This window comes from Clupea harengus, chromosome 15 (assembly GCF_900700415.2).
Source record: "Clupea harengus chromosome 15, Ch_v2.0.2, whole genome shotgun sequence".
NCBI lineage: Eukaryota > Metazoa > Chordata > Actinopteri > Clupeiformes > Clupeidae > Clupea > Clupea harengus.
In genome coordinates this window covers 23039845-23058111 of record NC_045166.1, presented here as the reverse complement: position 1 = coordinate 23058111, position 18267 = coordinate 23039845, and the positions used below count along the sequence as shown (strand labels likewise).

General features: G+C 42.2%; 1 protein-coding gene across 22 annotated transcripts in view; it reads left to right on the top strand.

Annotated features, from left to right (window-relative positions):
* The window catches only part of trdn (triadin), a 68173-nt gene extending 52698 nt beyond the window's left edge, over nucleotides 1-15475 (top strand). For 16 of the 22 annotated variants that reach the window (XM_031582232.2, XM_031582253.2, XM_031582237.2 and 13 more), the window contains 10 exons: nucleotides 88-129; nucleotides 896-943; nucleotides 1272-1310; nucleotides 1755-1829; nucleotides 2224-2256; nucleotides 5326-5361; nucleotides 7461-7505; nucleotides 7998-8027; nucleotides 9783-9827; nucleotides 11296-15475. In XM_031582232.2, coding sequence (XP_031438092.1) covers nucleotides 88-129; nucleotides 896-943; nucleotides 1272-1310; nucleotides 1755-1829; nucleotides 2224-2256; nucleotides 5326-5361; nucleotides 7461-7505; nucleotides 7998-8027; nucleotides 9783-9827; nucleotides 11296-11462 — 560 coding nt within the window. In that variant the 3' untranslated portion in view covers nucleotides 11463-15475. Of the gene's footprint in view, nucleotides 1-87; nucleotides 130-895; nucleotides 944-1271; nucleotides 1311-1754; nucleotides 1830-2223; nucleotides 2257-5325; nucleotides 5362-7460; nucleotides 7506-7997; nucleotides 8028-8568; nucleotides 8609-9782; nucleotides 9828-11295 lie in introns of all 22 variants that reach the window. The other 6 variants (XM_042709995.1, XM_031582247.2, XM_031582231.2 and 3 more) reach the window with 6 other exon arrangements.
* Nucleotides 15476-18267: the final 2792 nt, after the last annotated feature.

The window sequence follows — 18267 nt, the reverse complement described above, 5'->3', positions numbered from 1 at the left end:
GTCAGTAATCATACTACCATGTCTGTATACAATGCACTTGTATATGTTTTAGAGCTCAATTGTTCCCTTCATTTTGCACCACTGCAGAAACTGTGGCCCAAGGAAAACCTAAGACCACTGCTAAAAAAGGTAAAATGGGTAACTAATAGCAACAGGAGATTAAATATGTAATGACATATTTAATGAAGGGGCACAAGGTGCATCCTAATGGGAAAAGAAGCTGATATAAGATGTATCTTAGTGTGTCCGGCTGTCCAGTGGCAACGGATCAGCTTCTGAGGAATGTGGCGCTACACTTATCTATGTAGCAAGAATATTAACATGTGTGAATACATTTATATTCATGTAGTGTTGTGTCTTAACATTCCATTTGTGTGAGTTTTCCTTTGATCTAGAGACTGTAAGTCAGGCTTTACATTCTCCCAGGGGTCAACCTTTGCATTCAGTTGCTACCTAATCACACCTGGTTCTTTTGAAGTTCCTGTGGCTCAACTGGTGGAACACGTGCTAACAGCACCACCAAGGTCACGGGTGCAATCCCTATAGAGCCCAGATAAATGTGAACACTTCATGTTCTGTACCTTTCTTTGGATAAAAGCTCCTGCTAAATTAATTCATGGTAAATGATATAGTTGTGTAAAACAAATATAGTTCAGAGACTGTTAGACATTGAAGGTTTCTAGTAATGAGGTTCTCCAGCCTCATTTGTAGTAATGTGTAGGGCTCCAACCATGCTCTGAGGACCAATATTATGGCCAGCTCTCTCCTGTTGGTCTGTGAATGAAAAGATCCTGATCTGTTAATTACAGAAAGCCAGTGGTAAACATTGTATCTCTCAATAGCCGGGCTGTAGTAAATTCTGCCATGTAATTGCTTTTCATTCTGTTCTTTTTAGCGCCTGAGGTGTCCAAAGACAGGGCCAAGTCTGCAGCTGTTAAAAAAGGTGCAGCAATTAAAGCAGGAATTTGTGCTGACGTGGAGATTGCAGTATTATGCAATTATAATAGCACAGTCGGGATGCAGATGCAGAGATTCAGGCTTTATTCAACAGTCCAGAGCATAAATGACAAAGACACATAAGACACATATGTCATAATGCTTTGCAGTATTCAGACCATGTTATACATACTTTACGCATATTAAGGTTTTATTTCGTTTTATTTCATTCAGACGTTTTGTCTTGAAATGTAAATATACCCTCCACCCTAGTGACTCATATTTGGTCTTGATTTCTTGATTTCTCCTGCTGCCTCACCTTCGGCCTCCCTCAGAGTCTGCACCTGCCAAAAAGAAGCCGGTGAAGAAAGAAGGTATTTCACCTCCAGAATATTCCTGTCTTCTCTCTGAACCTCCTTTAAGGCTCCTCTCTTCACCTCACAAAATCTGAGAGCAAAGTCTAACTCCCAACCCAAACCCAATGATAATATAGGATGAAATACGTGAAGATCTATCTGTCTATCCATCTCTCTTGCTCACTCACTCTCTTTTCCTGTGTTTTTATATCTCTGTTTATGCAGTATAGATGGATATAGATAGACATACTGTACATATATAGATAGACAGACACATGTATGGGCAGACAGATATAAATAAATATTGAAAATACATTGCAACCATACAAAACTATTTCACTTTATTCGATTACATTTACGTTTTCAATATATTCATGTCAGCACAAAGTACAGATATATTTTGTAAGTGAAGGCTCTTGTTTGAATGAAATGAAAAAATAAATGTTTGTGTGCATCTAATAGGCCTGATTTTAGTCCCACCGACTGTCGCAGAAGCCGCTCCCAAAGAGAAGCTCAGACCGAGCCCAGCACAAAAAGGTGAAAAAGCAGGGCTCTGTGATGTTCTTGTGTACCTTTAAAACTAGTCAGACTGGAGAGTGAATGAATCAATGAATGACCAATTTTAGCACTTTGAACTGCAATTCTTGTACGAAATGTGCTATATAAATAAAGTCTTACTTATTTACTTACTTACAATGAATGAATGAGGAAATATTCGTATATACAGTGCCTGTATGTAAGTATGCATGTTTACGTTGCGTTAAGTAACATGAAAATGTCCATCTAACGAGTAGTTCACTGTGCACTAACGAGGTACAGTTTCATTGTACATTCCCGCTTCTGTCACGACTCACACAAACAACACCACAACAGATTACAGCCAGGAACACGGTATTTTGTGACTCATGCTCTTTTTGTTCCTCCCTCACAGCCAAACCAGAAGTCAAATCTGTGGACAAAAAAGGTCAGTGTGTGACTCGCAAAAGCTCCCCACTTACCCGTGTGTCATCAAAAAAAAAAGCTTGCATAACACACGCGTGTCCATGCAGCCACATTCCCTTGCACCCATTCTGTGGCTTTGGACCCAAAGACACCCACCCTGACACACATTAACATCACAGATTCTTCAGCAGGGATAATAAAGTGTCCCTGAGAGTCATTATCAAGATGACACTCTGTGAATAAGGAGGGCCCAATCAGGGTCAGCTGTGATGAGGTTTGTGACAAAACCCCCTAGCCCTGTCCTATATACCACATACCACTTCATCAGAGACAAAGGTCCCATTCCGCTTCAGACTACTACACAGAATGCAAGCTTATTGGGGTGGTGCGTCATACCTCAGTAGGACATCACGGACCTGGCGGGCGTTTGCAGTGGAGGAAAGAGCAGGGTGGTGTTTGTCCTCTGTGCGTCTTTGGCACTCGGACAGTAAAAAGGTGCCAGAGGATGAAAACTGATGTTTAGCGATGAGTTGTCAATATTAGCAAGCACTGTAGGAGGCTCACACAGTCTGAATACTGTAGGTAGAGAGTCGACATTGACATGTATATTTAAACTTGCATTCGTATTTGCACATATGATTCTCTCTCTCTCTTTCTTTCTCTCTCTCTCTTACACACACACACACATACATACTCATATCAAATCATACAAGGCTAGCTTCAGCTAATGGAGACAGACACATTTGTGTTTTACACCTTATGAATTTCCAAAAGCTAAATTGCATGCCATTATGAATTGACAATTACCAGTGGACATGCTATGAAGGCGCCCAATTGCATGTGAATCATTCAAGCGTAATCATCAATTTGGCGTTCACATCTGCTGTTGATAACAACATGTCAATTACACAAAACAGCAGTTTTTTCCCTCAGTGCGATACATTTTTGTATTATTGTTATTGAATTCACTAGCAATCCAGGTAGTTTTATTGTCACTACATTTCAATTCAATCATGACCAGGATGGCCAAACAGGAGGCAGATTACAGTAGGTGGTGTTCCTCTGTCGTATTTGCCCTTTACGCCTTTGTTCCATTTGACTCCGCCATTATGTCTGCCGTCTACCCACACATTACCGTGGCAACAGCCGAGGTGAAAAGCCTGCCATTCGCTCACGTCCATCTCACGTTGCTGTACCCTGTCAAACCAACATCTTTGATGAGTGCAGGGTGGAAAACAATAATAATAGTGTAGTAAAAAAAACACTGTTCCTACCTTACACTAAATGTCTTTGTAACAGTGTACTTATAAAGGCCTTAAGTAATACATAATATTATCTTTCCAAGTGCGTACATGTAAGTGCACATTGCTACTCCCCTATCCTGAAACAAACACTAACCTCAAATACTTCCTATATTGTGGTTATTATTTAAGTATTAGGTTAAAGACAATTTCTATAGGTTGTGTCTAAAACAGCTCCAATTCACCAGCTGTTCTGGTGTCAACTCTATTCACATTAACAAGTTGGTTGTTGAGGCCTTATGAGCCCCCAGTCGTAACACTCATCACACCAGCAACCACGTGCTGGTCTCAGATGGAAAACTCCCCCCTGTTTACTGTTTGTATTCAGTCACTGAATCTAAAGATGTGTTGCAAATCTTGGCACTATCCTTTGGCACTGTCCACCAGAATCAGAATCAGAATCAGGTTTTATTGGCCAAGTAAGTTTGCACAAACAAGGAATTTGTCTTTGTACAGTGGCTCTCAGTGTGCTTACACATATTACACAAAATATACATCACAACACAAACAATACAACAGTGCAAAACAATACAACAGTGCAATGGTCTAACAGTCCAAGAAGTCTAAAAAAGTATATACAAGGCGGAATAGTGCAAAGAAGATGAGAGTCCAGAAAGTGCAGGAATAAATAAATACTATACGGTATGAGTATGACGGTTATACAGTAAGGGTGAAATAAATAAATATGATTGAGGTAGTAATTGTACATTGGTTATTACGATGACCCAGGGTTATTTCACAGTGCCACAATGTGTTAGCTGTTCAGTAAAGAGACGGCAAGAGGGGAGAAACCAAGTACCAAGTACCTATCCAACACATATGCCACTGATTTGGATGAAAGTAATAACTCCTAGGATGTAACCCATCTTCAAAAATAGTTTAGGGGAAGGCCATGGTAGAAGGGGGATGCCTGGTCAAGAATAAAGGTGAGGGCTATCTTTCTTCTGCAAGGCCTACCTCTTCCTGAGGTCCAAAAATACTTTGCTGACTAGTGTCTAGAATATTCACAGATGCAGTGCTCATGGATGGTCTGGTTGGATATGTCAGTGTCACAGGTCTCAATTTTTTCAGCTGAGTGTGCTTTCCTGGCGATGAATAGCTTCTGAAAAGGAGCATGGCAATTGCTTTGTGAACTAACGTCTGGTCTCGTGCATGCATTTGTGCTGACACACCGCCTCAGAGGATTGCTTTTCTCAGATGACAACATCTGGTGGCCGGCAGTTACAGTAACTGCTCCTATCTGCTCACTGGACTGCCCCTCCCGCATATACAAAGTATCAACTCCATAATTGCACTCAGATGATGCAACACATGGGCCGTGTTCTGTGCTGAGAATGCAGGGGATGAATGTGACATGGGTTCATATTATGGCAGGCAAAATATCTAAGAATTGTCAGGACAATGAGCGATAATGATAACATGCCACTGACATGTCATATGTCTACTGTAATAATGACTAATGCTTAGATAGGGCATGTTTATGACAAGGTTATTTCACTCCTGTGATGGAGGGTACAAGTAGTGGCCAACTGAATTATCATGTCATTGCGTGAAACCTGGCTGCTAAGTTGAATCCGCATTGCGTCTCTGGCCATGACATTTACAGCAGTAAATGTAACGCAGTAACACATAGGAACTTGGGATGGGCTGCCATATTACTCTTTGCTATTTGTTGATGTCAATTTTCATTGCCGAATTACAGATGCCTGCCTGCCTAACCAGCTTCTCTCTCTCTCTCTCTCTCTCTCTCTCTCTCTCTCTCTCTCTTCCATGTCTGTTCACACATGAAGAAGACAAAGTGAAAGAGGAGCGGTCCACCGCCGAGAGTGAGTGATTACGCCTGGCTGCAATTTCCATTTTATCACGCTGACATTTCACACTGCGTGCGTCGGCGAGAACAATGAGTAGAATACATTATGTACTTGTCCGACCACCGTTCGTGCAGTTTGCTTGAGACAGTAAGATCAATTCATACTGTATGGTGGCAGTCCACAGGGCAGTCCATGTACGGTAGGTTATGATGTGTCGGTTCCAATTAAAGACACAGCGAAACACGCTAAGCCCTTTGATTGGCGTCACTGTCTGTTCTTGGCAACTGACAATAACATGATTATCTTCGTCAAACTTTCATGCATTTAGTAGGAATGAGATGAGGAGAGCCACTCATAGGAGAGGCTGTCTCATCTTGTAGTGGTGATCTAATCTCCTCTAATGTCCTCTCTGGCAAAGGAATGTTCCGGGCTTTTAGATTAGGTGCCAGCCGCCATTTCCCAATTCACCATCACAAAGGCTAGCAGAAAGAGCTTGCAGATAATGAAGTGAGCCATGGAGTGGGAGAAAGAGGGAAAGAAAGAGAGAGAAAAGAGAGGGGGAGAAGGAGGAAGAGGGAAACCTGGCTACCCAGTATTGGCTGTGTGTAATGCGTCTGTATCAGAGGGTGGGCGGGGACTGACTTGTAATCAATACCACTGAAACAAATGGCTCAATTTAATTAATGACCCCTGGCCAAGGAGTGCCATCGGTCAATAAGGCTCTGGCACAGTACTTAGGCATTTGTTGGTGTTTGCCTTTCATATTTGATCAGTTTCTCCCTTTTGCAATGGCCTAGCGTGTGTATAGGGAGGGGGGGAAACGGGCCAGAGAGCGCTTTCTCGTTGATCCATCAATCTACATGGTCCATGCTTCGAACGGTAACGGTGTAACGGTAACGGAGTGCTGAGTGGAAATGACAAGCAACTGACACAAAATCGGCACGGCGCGTTTCGCCCTCCGTTGGCTCGCTCACATCTCGTAAAAGTCAAGACAGCCGAGACAACCTAATGGGGCTAGCGATGTCTACACAAACGACCCGGCCATGTAGGTCCATTCTCACAAACACACACACACACACACACACACACACACACACACACACACACACACACACACACACACAGACACACACACACAGCTGGGTCTTGAGGAGACTCTTGACCTGATGTGTTAATGTTGGGGCTCTCCTTTGTAGTCTGTTTGTGGCGTTTTAGAAAAGAAAAGTGTTCCGGTAACAAAGAGCCGGAGGCCTGCCAAAGGGGGAAAGCAAATGACCACCATTCATCACAGATGCTAATGCTGCAACGACCGCTTGTCTTAACAAATGAGGCACAAATGAGATGTGATAATTGATTAAGCATTGCTCACATCGCTTGATTTATTTATCTATTACTACTGTGGTCTTTTTATTCCCACCCCGCGCTTGAATTTTTTAGCATTTACACACAATGCGGTTTTGTTGTGTTGCCCTCATGAGACAGATGTAAAAGTTCAAACCTGACACAGGAAAAATGCAACTGTAACTGAAGGGTGACACGAGGAGGGCAAACGTAATCGATAACAGCGTCACAGTTGCAGTTAGAGAAACACCTTTGTAATGATAGCCTAGAAGTTCAACAATTCAATGGAAACGTTCCCTATTTTAGCTCATAACAAATGTTATACTGCACTGCTGATTAGATGCCTGAGAAACATTGTCATCGTATTCTCATTAAAGACGTGTCACCGAATGACAACAGGAAATTGGATCTGTCAAGTAACGCAACTTTTAAATAAAGGCCATGTGGAATTTCACTACCCTCAGACAGGGGTGAATCAATTTCAGACATGTATTCCCCAGATTCTCTCTCTCTCTCTCTCTCTCTCTCTTTCTCTCTCTCTCTCTCTCTCTCTCTCTCCTTAATGTGCAAGTATGCATGTCCTCAAATGTATTCACAACACGTGGGAAATGAAATCACTCATTTCTCTAACCTGATTAGCAAAGTCTCGTTGGCACGGGGAAAGTGCAATCAAGGAGGTGTCAGTGTGTGTTAATGTGAAGACAGGTGAAAAAGAAAGTGTATCGCAGGCTCCAGGTCTTATGACACCACGTTTCTCACCCTCTCCTCAACAGGTAAACCCGACACAGAGGAGAAGGCAGAAGCTAAAGAGGCACCAAGTAAGTAGACCTCATAAGTGCACAAGTCCACAAGTGTACAAGTGCACAAGTCCACAAGTGTACAAGTGCACAAGTCCACAAGTGTATAAGTGCACAAGTCCACAAGTGTACCCTTTTTAAAAAATAGCCCTTGCCCATTGTCTGCGCTTGACATACAGGTGTAAAGTGTGTGCATTCAGCACAGTGCAAAAAGGAAAGCAGATAAAACATTACCCACACGGATATGAATGTGCCATGTGTCTTAAAAGACAGTAGTTGTGGGGGAATCATTGTCTTCGTTTTTCACATGTGATTCCTATAATATGAGGATAACTTCTTTTTATGACATTACATGATTAGAAACCACACCTCTGAACAGTTCTCTCACCTTCATTGTAGTGTGTGTGCATTCCATCATCTGTGGCTTTCTGTAGATAACTCTCTCACAGTGGTGCAACATAACGTGCCCACTTGATGCACGTGTGAGAACAACCCGTTTCATTTTGTTTTCAGAAAAAGACGCCAACGTGTCTGCCCCCGCGAGTGAGTAGCATGAGTTTGCAGTCTGTCAGGGGGTGATGAGTTGTGATTTGGGGGAGGGGGGGGGGGTGTTGAAGACCTGGCTGGTTAAGGGCTGCTGTGTTGGCTGTCTGATTGACGTGTTCAGCTCTTGTTAAACATGCACTCGTTAGCCTGGTGTTCTGCTTTACTTGTGAGTATTCTCATTCTGCACTCTGTGAGAACCAACTTCCCAGCTAATTAATATGAATATGTTATTATTAAGATAAGAAAGTTGTGTTTAAAACTGTTATTAGTGGGGTTTTATACAATTGTTATCACATATACAATACAAAGAAGAACCCATTATTTATAATTTTGCACAGAGGCATTCATTATTATCATTAATTCATGTTGTAATCATTTCAAACCTTGTCTGAGGCTGCAGTACACGACATTATATCTGTATAGCTTTAAAACACTGTGATAACAGTACAGTATCTAGAGGAAATATATGTTTGTATTATGACTGTAGAAAAGCCTGACCAAAGCCTGACCAAAGTTGTAACAAATATGCCATTTCTAGAGAAACGGACAAAAGGCTCTAAAACTCCAAGTTCACGCAGGTACCTTCATCACTCCACTGGTTATTTAAACAATTAACATTTCTGTAAATGCCTATAAACTATATCCTTTCAACTAGAAGTCAGTAAGCTGTTCTGAAGCTGCTGCTGATTCCTCGTACATGGATATTTATCAGATCCATTGAGTGTATGGGTGTTACTGAAGTGTTTAAGAATTCCATACAGGCTGTGGAGGGACAGCTCAAGCCAGTGCATGATTGACATTGACTACACCAGTGGAGTGACAGTATCTCCTTTTCATTAATAGCTTTAGTCCCGCCTTTCTCATTCTACTCCCTCCTTACCACCCCTCCCATCCTGTTTGCCTACCCTCACAGGCCACAGCTGGTATAGGATTTATTCCCCCTCCCCACCCCACAAAAGAAAAATTCACGTTGTGCAACACCATGCCTGGCATGCTATTAGTGTTTTTTGCTGAGACTGATCCTGCCCTCTGCCTGATTATCTAACGTCCATGCTAAAGCTTTAGTAACAACACGGGTGTTGTGAGTTTAACCGCCAGTGCTACTGCCAGCTTGTATTACTGCTGCTCTTAGAGCAAAATGGCTTTAATCTCTTGATCAGCGGTATCTGTGTTGTGTTTCTGTAACCAGCAAGACAGCCTCACTGCCTGGATGTATTGAGTAACTGCAGTATATGTGTCTACTGTATTTGTTCACACAGATGCTGCAGACTTAGATTACATAATAGCATGTGTATTTTAAGACTGTACGGCCCTTTTATAAAATTGTTATTATTTTCTCCTCCACCAACTAGATGTAGCTGTTATATTCCTCATCTGATTGTAGTTGTTTATGTGTAATGTCACAGCGAAATGGCTGGACGGTTAGCATTTTCAGCCTCGTTTTGGTCTGCATCCATCAAAGAATCCTTTGAAGGTCACCTGTTTCATTGAAATTCAAGCCCCCCCCCCCCCCCCCAGGGGATTACCAGACTCCCTAGTCTGATGTGTGAGGGGGGGAAAACGCTCAAACATCTAGTGCTCCCCCCCCCCCCCCCCCCCTAATGTCACTGCTCCACCATTCTCCACAGTGGCAGTGAGTTTGTAGGAGATCCACTTCCCCTCCTTGTGTGTCAATCATGGGCAGGCTGCATGTTACATTGTAATGCTGCTCTCTGTGTTATTACTAATGTCCTCCTTCACTGCCTTCACCAGAAGAGCCTGAGAACACTCAGAGTGGAGAAGAGCAGAAGAAGCCAGGTATGAACTGCTGCCTCGACCTATTTGTGTTTACAGAGGACAGATAGCTAACGAAGCTCTTTCAAAGAGAAACCAGTAATGGGGTTCAAGGTACTCTTTTTAGAAATCTAAAGCTCTCCTGGAAACAGGGCAAGAGCCCTTTCCTAACCTGTTTCTAAAGATGAGAGAGCACTTTTTAAAGCCATTTCTGTATTTTCTTTTCCATTCAAAATCTAAGAGAAAGTGGTTGTTCATAGCTACTTGAATTTGAATTTAATGAAGACATTTCAGTAAAAAATAGGACTCTTGACGTGTACCCTTTGTACAAATGTAGCGCCCCCCATGCCCCTAAACTAGCTTAAGCAATCCTTAATGAAACTAAATTACTAGTATAATAAATCAAGAATCTTCCATTTTTTTGTAAAAAAATGTTTACTGTGTACAATTTTAAATGAAATTACAACAAAGTTTTTTTAAATAAAATGTTTCTTTCTTACCCTTGAAATGAAATTACCTTTGTTCACTGAAAACAATGAATTTCAAACAAATAAGGCACCTATTTCACCTTTAAACTCAAATACACAAACCAAGGGTAGGTCACCTCTAAAATGAGCCTAGCGCCCTGGTGCATAAACCAAATAAATCATATTACCAAAATGGAATATATGGGCAAATTAAAACATTCAAATATATCAGTCAAACAGTGAAATAGAACACAGTCCAATATAAATGTCCTATGATAACCTAAACTTACCCCCAACGTTGCATGCCTGTTCGTTGCTTGGGTGCGGTGTGACCATAAACGAAAAGCCTGCTTCCCTCGAAAGTACTATAAGCTAAAATGGCGCAGAGGCTAGGCGTCACAAGGCAGGCTACTCACGTTCTTTAAACTCAATAAACTGTCCAAGAACACAGTCACTGATGTCCTAGTTATCTGTCCGACAACTTAAATAAGTAAAAATATCGTCCTATAGCGTAGACATAGATAATAACAGTGTAATTGTAAAGTTATGAACAGCGAGCTCAGACAAGCCGTCCGCCCTCGTCCATCTTCTCTCTTCCTCTCCTCTCCTCAACCCTCCAGCTTCCGTTACCACAGGTTGTGGTTCAAAGGTCACATTATTATAACAACCAATAAAGTTACAGAAACGAAGTATTCAAATAAAAATAAAATACAGGCCATTGAAAAATAAAATACATATTGGCATTTTTAAACATTTGTAAATATTTTGTACATAAAGAAAATTCAAATAAAATACAGCAAAGGGCTACACAAATACACACTGGCTGATAATTACAGGGCCCTTTGCACTACACTACACTACAGTATACTATAGAATACATTGCTATTCGATACAGCTACACATCTGAATTTCCATAACTTCAGTTAAAGGGATATTTTCAATGTTCTCCCTAACCTATGTTCCTAACACATCCCTCTTTGTCTCACTCAGTAATAATTCAGTAATTACCGCACTTTGGCACACAGGCAAGATCCCCTACTTCCAGTGTGTGGTGTACGGCGGCAAATCCAAACAAGCCCCTTGGCGTTCCACCGGTCCCAACATGACCCCAGCCATGACCACAGCCATGAGAGCGGCCATGGAGCAGAGGGCCTCTCTCATGGAGGCCAGAGCCAGGGCTGCAGGCCAGTAGGAACCACATCCACCATCACCCTTCACCTCAAGCCCTGGAACTTTTCTACTCCATAGCAACAGGTGGCACTGCTCCTCTGCACCTCTCCACACTGACTGTGTATCCTGACAAAGGCTGGTTTCTGCCAGTGGGTTCTCTTATACTCTGATCTCGATCAATATACAATGCATTAAGGGACTTATCGGAGGGTGGAATGATTATATATGTGATATTTCAAATGAGTGGTTTTGCTGCCTGTATTCAAGAGTCGAAAAAATTCCCAGTCTTTATAGGCACTGGCTTTGGTGTATTTATTTATTTAAACTTTGTCACAGACATGGCTGTCAGATTTTGCACCAACCAGTGTTACAATGGTCCCACCTAGCTGTATATAAAGGGATGTAAAAAGGAAATATTGCAAACCAGTTAAGATATTTTTCTAATTTATTCAGATATTTTCAATGAAGCGTTTCTCTTTTTGAATAGTACAGATTGTGAATGCACATGTCATAATGTATATAACATGCACAAATCTTAATATATCAACTGGCAGTTTACATTTGTATTAACTTTACACAAAATTGTAGTCGAGGACTTTGAGTCGAATTGAAACTTAATAGACTTTCATGTTTGATAGTTTGACAATAAGCATTGTATCACTTTTTCTCTCTCTCACACACACACACTCACACACACACAGAGTTCTTGGCTCCCATCCCTTGCTTAGCTCCACTGGTAATGGGATTATGTAAAGTGTGTCTGTGTGTTTCAGCTCTGATATGACACAGGCAGCCCAGCTGCATGCATCTGGACAAAAGCAAGAAGTCCCATTTCAGCCTCGCTCCCTGGTTGACACAGATTTCACTGCCATACTTTTCAACAATTTGAAGTGCTCAAACGGCCCTCTGCTTGATTTGGGACTAATAAAAGATTAAATTAGACGAGAAATTATAAAAAAACGGCCCATATAATGGCCCATACCTTTGAAAGCACAGGAGAGAGAATACGAATGAGAGGAACCCGTCCGGAAATCTAAATTACATGTCCCAAGAAAAGCCAGGGCACTGTTCATTTCCTTGCTTATTTCCTTTGTTTTGTCCTCTGCTTAGAATGTGTTCCTTCCCCCACAGAGACACACACACACACACGCACACACACAGACACACGAACACACATCAATCTGCCTTAAGGCATGCAAGCTGGTGTCTGCTTTTTTGTGCACCAAAGCTTCAAATGAAAGTGAGGGTGTTTTTGTGTTTGAAAACAGAGATGCCTTCACGGCTAAACTGAAAACGAGCCCTCTCTCAGTCCAAAGAAACACCGCAGCAGACGTGAGAGAGGTGAAGACCTATGGGTGCCTATGCGCTCTTTTGACCAAGTCTGAGAGACAGTGTTGGTGCAATCCGAACCAGCACCATTTCTGTCTTGTTTGTGAAACTACTTATTTATTTGCACATTGCTACACGCTATTTGTATGTGGCAAATGTGTCTTGTGATATGTGATGTCGTCACTTATCAGTTTTGTCTTATTCAAAATCGTCCGACCTGAGGTGACAATCAGTCGAGACAATTACTGAACTACCGCTGGACCTAAACACTCGAGGGAGCCGAATGGCTTTACTTGCTAAGAAACCTACACCACAGCCACACTTGAGCATGGTTTAGTTCGTTTTATTTTTCCCTCTTTTACGCAACCTTACCAGATGGCTGTAGAGATATAACAAGATTGTATATTTTGATCTGTTCATAGGCCTTTTTTTCCCTTATTCTCTGGAACCCTCTGTTGCCTGCCTGCCTGTCTGCGCGCCTGTGTGAGCCTGTGCGTCTGTGTGAGTGCCGTGTGCAGGGACAGACAGCTGCAGCAGCCTGACAGGCGACTAGGAAGTAGGCCAGGGAAGTAATCTGACTTTGAAGTTACAGAACGGGCGACTTCCTTTCCCTACCCAACCCCATATCGGTCCCCCCCCTCAACCCACACCACCCCCTCAGCTTGGAAGGAAGAGGGGGACGTCAGATGCACCGTGTCGTGTGATGCCTCCATGCGCGCTGCACAGCATGCGTTCGCAAACGGAGCTAATAATAATTTATGCTAATTTCTAGCCGCACTGAGAATGACGTGAGGGAGGGTGATCGTGATTATTTCATGTGACTGTTCTACAGTACCTAATAGATGTCAGCTTGTGCCTGGCGCTTGTTTGTCTTTACTTCAGACTCTCAAGGAGAATAACCTGTATGCCTGTCTTCAGAAATGAAGGACAGCTTTATGATGTTATGAGTTGAGAAAGATGGACCTTATGTTTACATGACTCTGGATGGATGTCTTGGCATCTGTTCATATGGGTCCATAAACACTCTTTAAATACTCTTTGTTCTAGTGGGAAAACATTGCAATCTACGAGGGATTGCATTGTCATTCGAGATGCCGTTCAGGAAAGACACTTTTTAATGATGTCGACGGTCTTTTAGCTGTACAGTATGCGTTGTTGGTTGTTTTGCATGGTGCATACTTTCAGATTTCCTTTGTGAGCACATCCACAGGATTTTGTTTGACATTTATGTTGCTAGATGTGTCTACACTGATATGCTGAAGCAATAAGGTATAATAATATACTGTCATGTAATTTGCTAGCTGTTACAAATTACCCTTTATTATTCTATATGAACTGAATAAAACAGTTGGATTGATTGACCACAACAGTTAATGAGTTTATGATATACCGAAACCTTATGTTTCAGATAATAACTTAAGTTACCAATCTTCCTGAAGTTGAAATATTCTATCGCATTTTTTCCCCTTATTAGTTATTACAGGCCTGTGACTAGAAAATACTAGAAATAGATCTTCAGACCTACTTATCATTACTTGTGTTACATGTTACAAGCACAGCATCAAATTGAAATATAAAAACTATTGATTGGTGTACTGAGTACTGAATGGTTGGTAAAATGTGTAGTACCTACAATAATGCATTACGAACACATCTGTTAGGGTATTATGAGCGTATTGCCTTTGATCTACATGCATGACTGAACGGCTCACGATGGCTCCCAATACAATGTTCCCATGCATCCCCAAACACAAGTGACTTTGGGCCAAGGGCTAACTTATTTTGGACTAAGGGCTAAGTGAGTTGAATATCCGATAACAAAGCACAGGCTATATAAATTTTTGAATGTATACGGTCTTTAACCAGATTGCATGCATTATGTTTCCGTCAGATAGTTTCTGTTTTGAGTGATGTATTTCTGACAAACTATTGGGATCTGATAGAGTGTCGTAATGGTCCACTTAGTTTGACAATATTTAACTGTCTATGTCATTTATGGCATCAAAAAATTACTAATCTGGCCTTGAATGTCACCAAAGCTATATGAACCTTAGCTATTGCCATTTGATTTCCTCAAGAAAGACTGGGAGTACAATACAAAAATACATACCTTTTCATAGTACCTGATTGATCTTGATTTTACCAGCCGCTGTTTGCAACAACCGCACTCTTGCCACTATCTTGCCTAAAAGGGACAGAAATTGGAGACACTTGGTGTCCGGGAGTACAGTTGGTACAGGAAGAGACTGCCATTAATGACGGTAAATCTCAGGCTGAGTAGGGCTGCCATGGGGAAAAAGGTGCACATCCTGCAGTGCACTGGGGAGTGCATTTTGTAATGGGATTAATCAGAAGAGCTCCATCTTTAATGTCCATGGAGGATTAAAGCGGCATTAAGTGGCTTTTTCTTTCATTGCATGCAGTGGTTAAGTGGGGATTTAGGGACGGACTTATGTTTTAAATTAATATTTCCTCAGCCAATCATCTCCTTCCTTTGGTTACCAATGTGCAGAACTGATGTTGTTATAGTTCTGGTCAAATCTGCTTTGAAAATGTCGATGAATTTGATGAATGTTTGTTTGTTTTTTTCCCCTCAGAGCTGTCACTGCACTGGTTTTCAAAATTGATTACATCTTGAGATGTTTGCACAAAAACAGTTGTTAATTCAGCAACATGAGTAAAGAGCACAAATGTTTCAACACAAAAGGTGTCTGTGTGTTTTTTCCCAATGCATAATGCAAAAGCACACTTTGAACATAAACACTCGCTTCTATGACCTGAGGCCTATTTTACACATGGAGATTGACCTTATGTTTATTCAAAGTCTTGAGTATACCGCAACCCAGTGTCACCTTACAAGCATCCCAAACAATAATGCGTCCTCAGACCTCCTTGCTATAGTTTCCTTTCTCCTTGCTATAGTTTCTTCACAAAGCTAATAAATAACACTATGCACTTCTGAAATAAATAGGTCATCACACAACCCTAAACCTAACCTAGCCTCACCTATATGCATTTTGTAACAACATGATAATAAATATATTATTATCCGTACACAGTACCTCAGGACACTACATTAAACTGAGGTACATTAAACAATAAAACTACATTGACATTTGCTCCTGTGTTCTGTCATTGTACAGTATGGTAGAGGTTTCTCTCCACATGATGCTAAATGCTAGCATTAGCACAGTGAAGGCTAAAACCAGCTGCTGTATTAGTGTCACTGCTGCAGAGGGATAATCACTCTTGACATTTTTATTGCTTGGCTTTGCCCTTGTGATGGTGCAGCTGACCCCACACGCCACACATCTAACAATAACCGCTGCGGCGGCCGCCAATCCCTGCCTAATTTAAGATGCCCATTAGGATTGGAGGCATGCTGTTAATATGCGTTGTTGTTTTGTTTCTCTGTGATTGTAACACAAAAGAAAGCTGTAAGCAAAGTGCCAGGGGCATGCGTGATTGGCGGCTTGTTTTGTTTATAAAATGGAGGGAGAGCTATTTGGAAGGTGTGCTCAAATGCAGCTGTAGTTATCACAAGTGAGTGGCCTTAAGGAAACTTGAGCAAATGGCGAGCCGACCGACCGCCACTTCTTCTCCCCAATCGCCCCCTCAAAAAAGAAAAAGAGAAACAAGGGCGGTTGCTGCTCACAGGAAGGTGGTTTGAGGGACAAAATCTTGCCAAAATTTGCTGACCTCAAAGTTTCTCCTTCAGTCCCCCATGAAAGTCACAGCAGCTGAGTCTGGCCATCTTGGGATAGTCTCTGGCCGTCGTGCCTGTATGATTTACGCTTTAAGCCAGTATTTTGTAGCATCCACCAGTCTCTCTGTTCATCAAATTGCAACATTTATGGGTCTGTGTCGGCTTTTGGTTGAAGGAATTTGTTCTCAATTCAGTCTCATATAAAGTGTTTACCTGTTGCAGTATGCTACATCCATAAATTCTGGAAAATGCCTTGAGCAATAAATGTCAACCCTTTGACAGTTGCTGCATTAATGCATATCAGCAAGCATCCCCCTCTACCATTTTAGCAATGACCATGGCAAAATGTATTATTGTATCATTAAAGAGGTGCATTTCATATGTTCTGTAGATATTATGTTCAGTATAACACATTACACAATAGTCATTGCATGCATCATCCATAGAATGTCCCTCATGTTAAACCAACCAAACATCCCTCTGGCATTCACACACAGCTTTGACGACCAGCCCTGCCACTGGGGATGGAGCACATCTACAGTATGCTAGTGCATTAGCAACCCTGTGTCGTGTTCCACTCCCTCTCTCCATCTCTCCGCCTCTCTGTCCCCCTGTCTGCCACGCGGGAGATGAAAGGGAAGGAGCGCACTATTTTAAGAGAAATTCTCCACGGCTCTGCGGGGCAAGAACAAATAATTAGTGCGGACGCGTTCCAGAGAGCGAGAGCCACACTGGTGCCCTGCCGGACATGAAGGAAGAGGGAAGGAGAGAGTGGCTGAAAAAGAGCGGGAGAAGAAACGAGAGATACATAGAGAATGGAGGAGGAAAGGAGAGAGAGAGAGAGAGAGAAAGGGGAAGAGAATTAGAAAACAAGAGAGAGAAAACCGAAATGAGAGGGACAGAGACATAGATGAGGGAAGAAGGCAGAGAAGAGAGAATGACACAGAGAAGGTGATCCAGTGATCCAGTTTATGAAAGAAGGTAGAGCTTTCAGAAGCCCTCCCAACCAAAAAGAGACTTGAGCGTGCATGTGTGTGTGTGTGTTATTAAGAGCAAGAACAATTGAATGAGAGAGAGAATGAGTAATGAGTCATTGTGTAATGATCACAGGTGAGACCCAAGTCCAGAGTGTTCTTAAAAGTTTACTTCAACAGGAGTCAGAGGGGAATTCAAACAGGGTAACACAAGAAGACAGAATCCAAGTCAAACACGGCAAAGGAAATACAGAGGCAGACACCACCAGTAAAACCCGAATCCAAGCTCAAGGTCAAAGACAAGGCACGGTCATAGATCAAAGAATCCAACACAGTGACATTTAGCAAAGGCTCAGAGGAGTTGACACAGAAGCAATACCTCACAATGAGACAGAGCACACAGAGTCTTCGAAAAGCCTTCGGATAATTAGCAAACAGTCTTCAGGGGTTATAACTCAGGTGATGCAGGACAGGGTGGGGGTGGGCCTGGCTGATGTTGTTGACGTGGATGACACAGTTGAGAACACTGATCGGGTGTTACAAGACGAGAGAGACGAGAGAGAGAGAGAGAGAGAGAGAGAGAGAGAAAATGAGTGAATGAGATCAGATGAGAGAGAGGGAGAGAGCGTGAGTCGCACGATCAGCTGATGAGCAGAAGTGGGTCAGCCAGAGCACTAAATTAGTGCAGCGTGGTTCACACTCGCCTCTGCGGCAGCTCCACATAAATAATACACACACGGGCACCAGCACTGGGATTGGAGCGCCTGGTGCCTTACCACCAGAGGATGCTGGGAATGACAACATGGGCCAGAACTGCG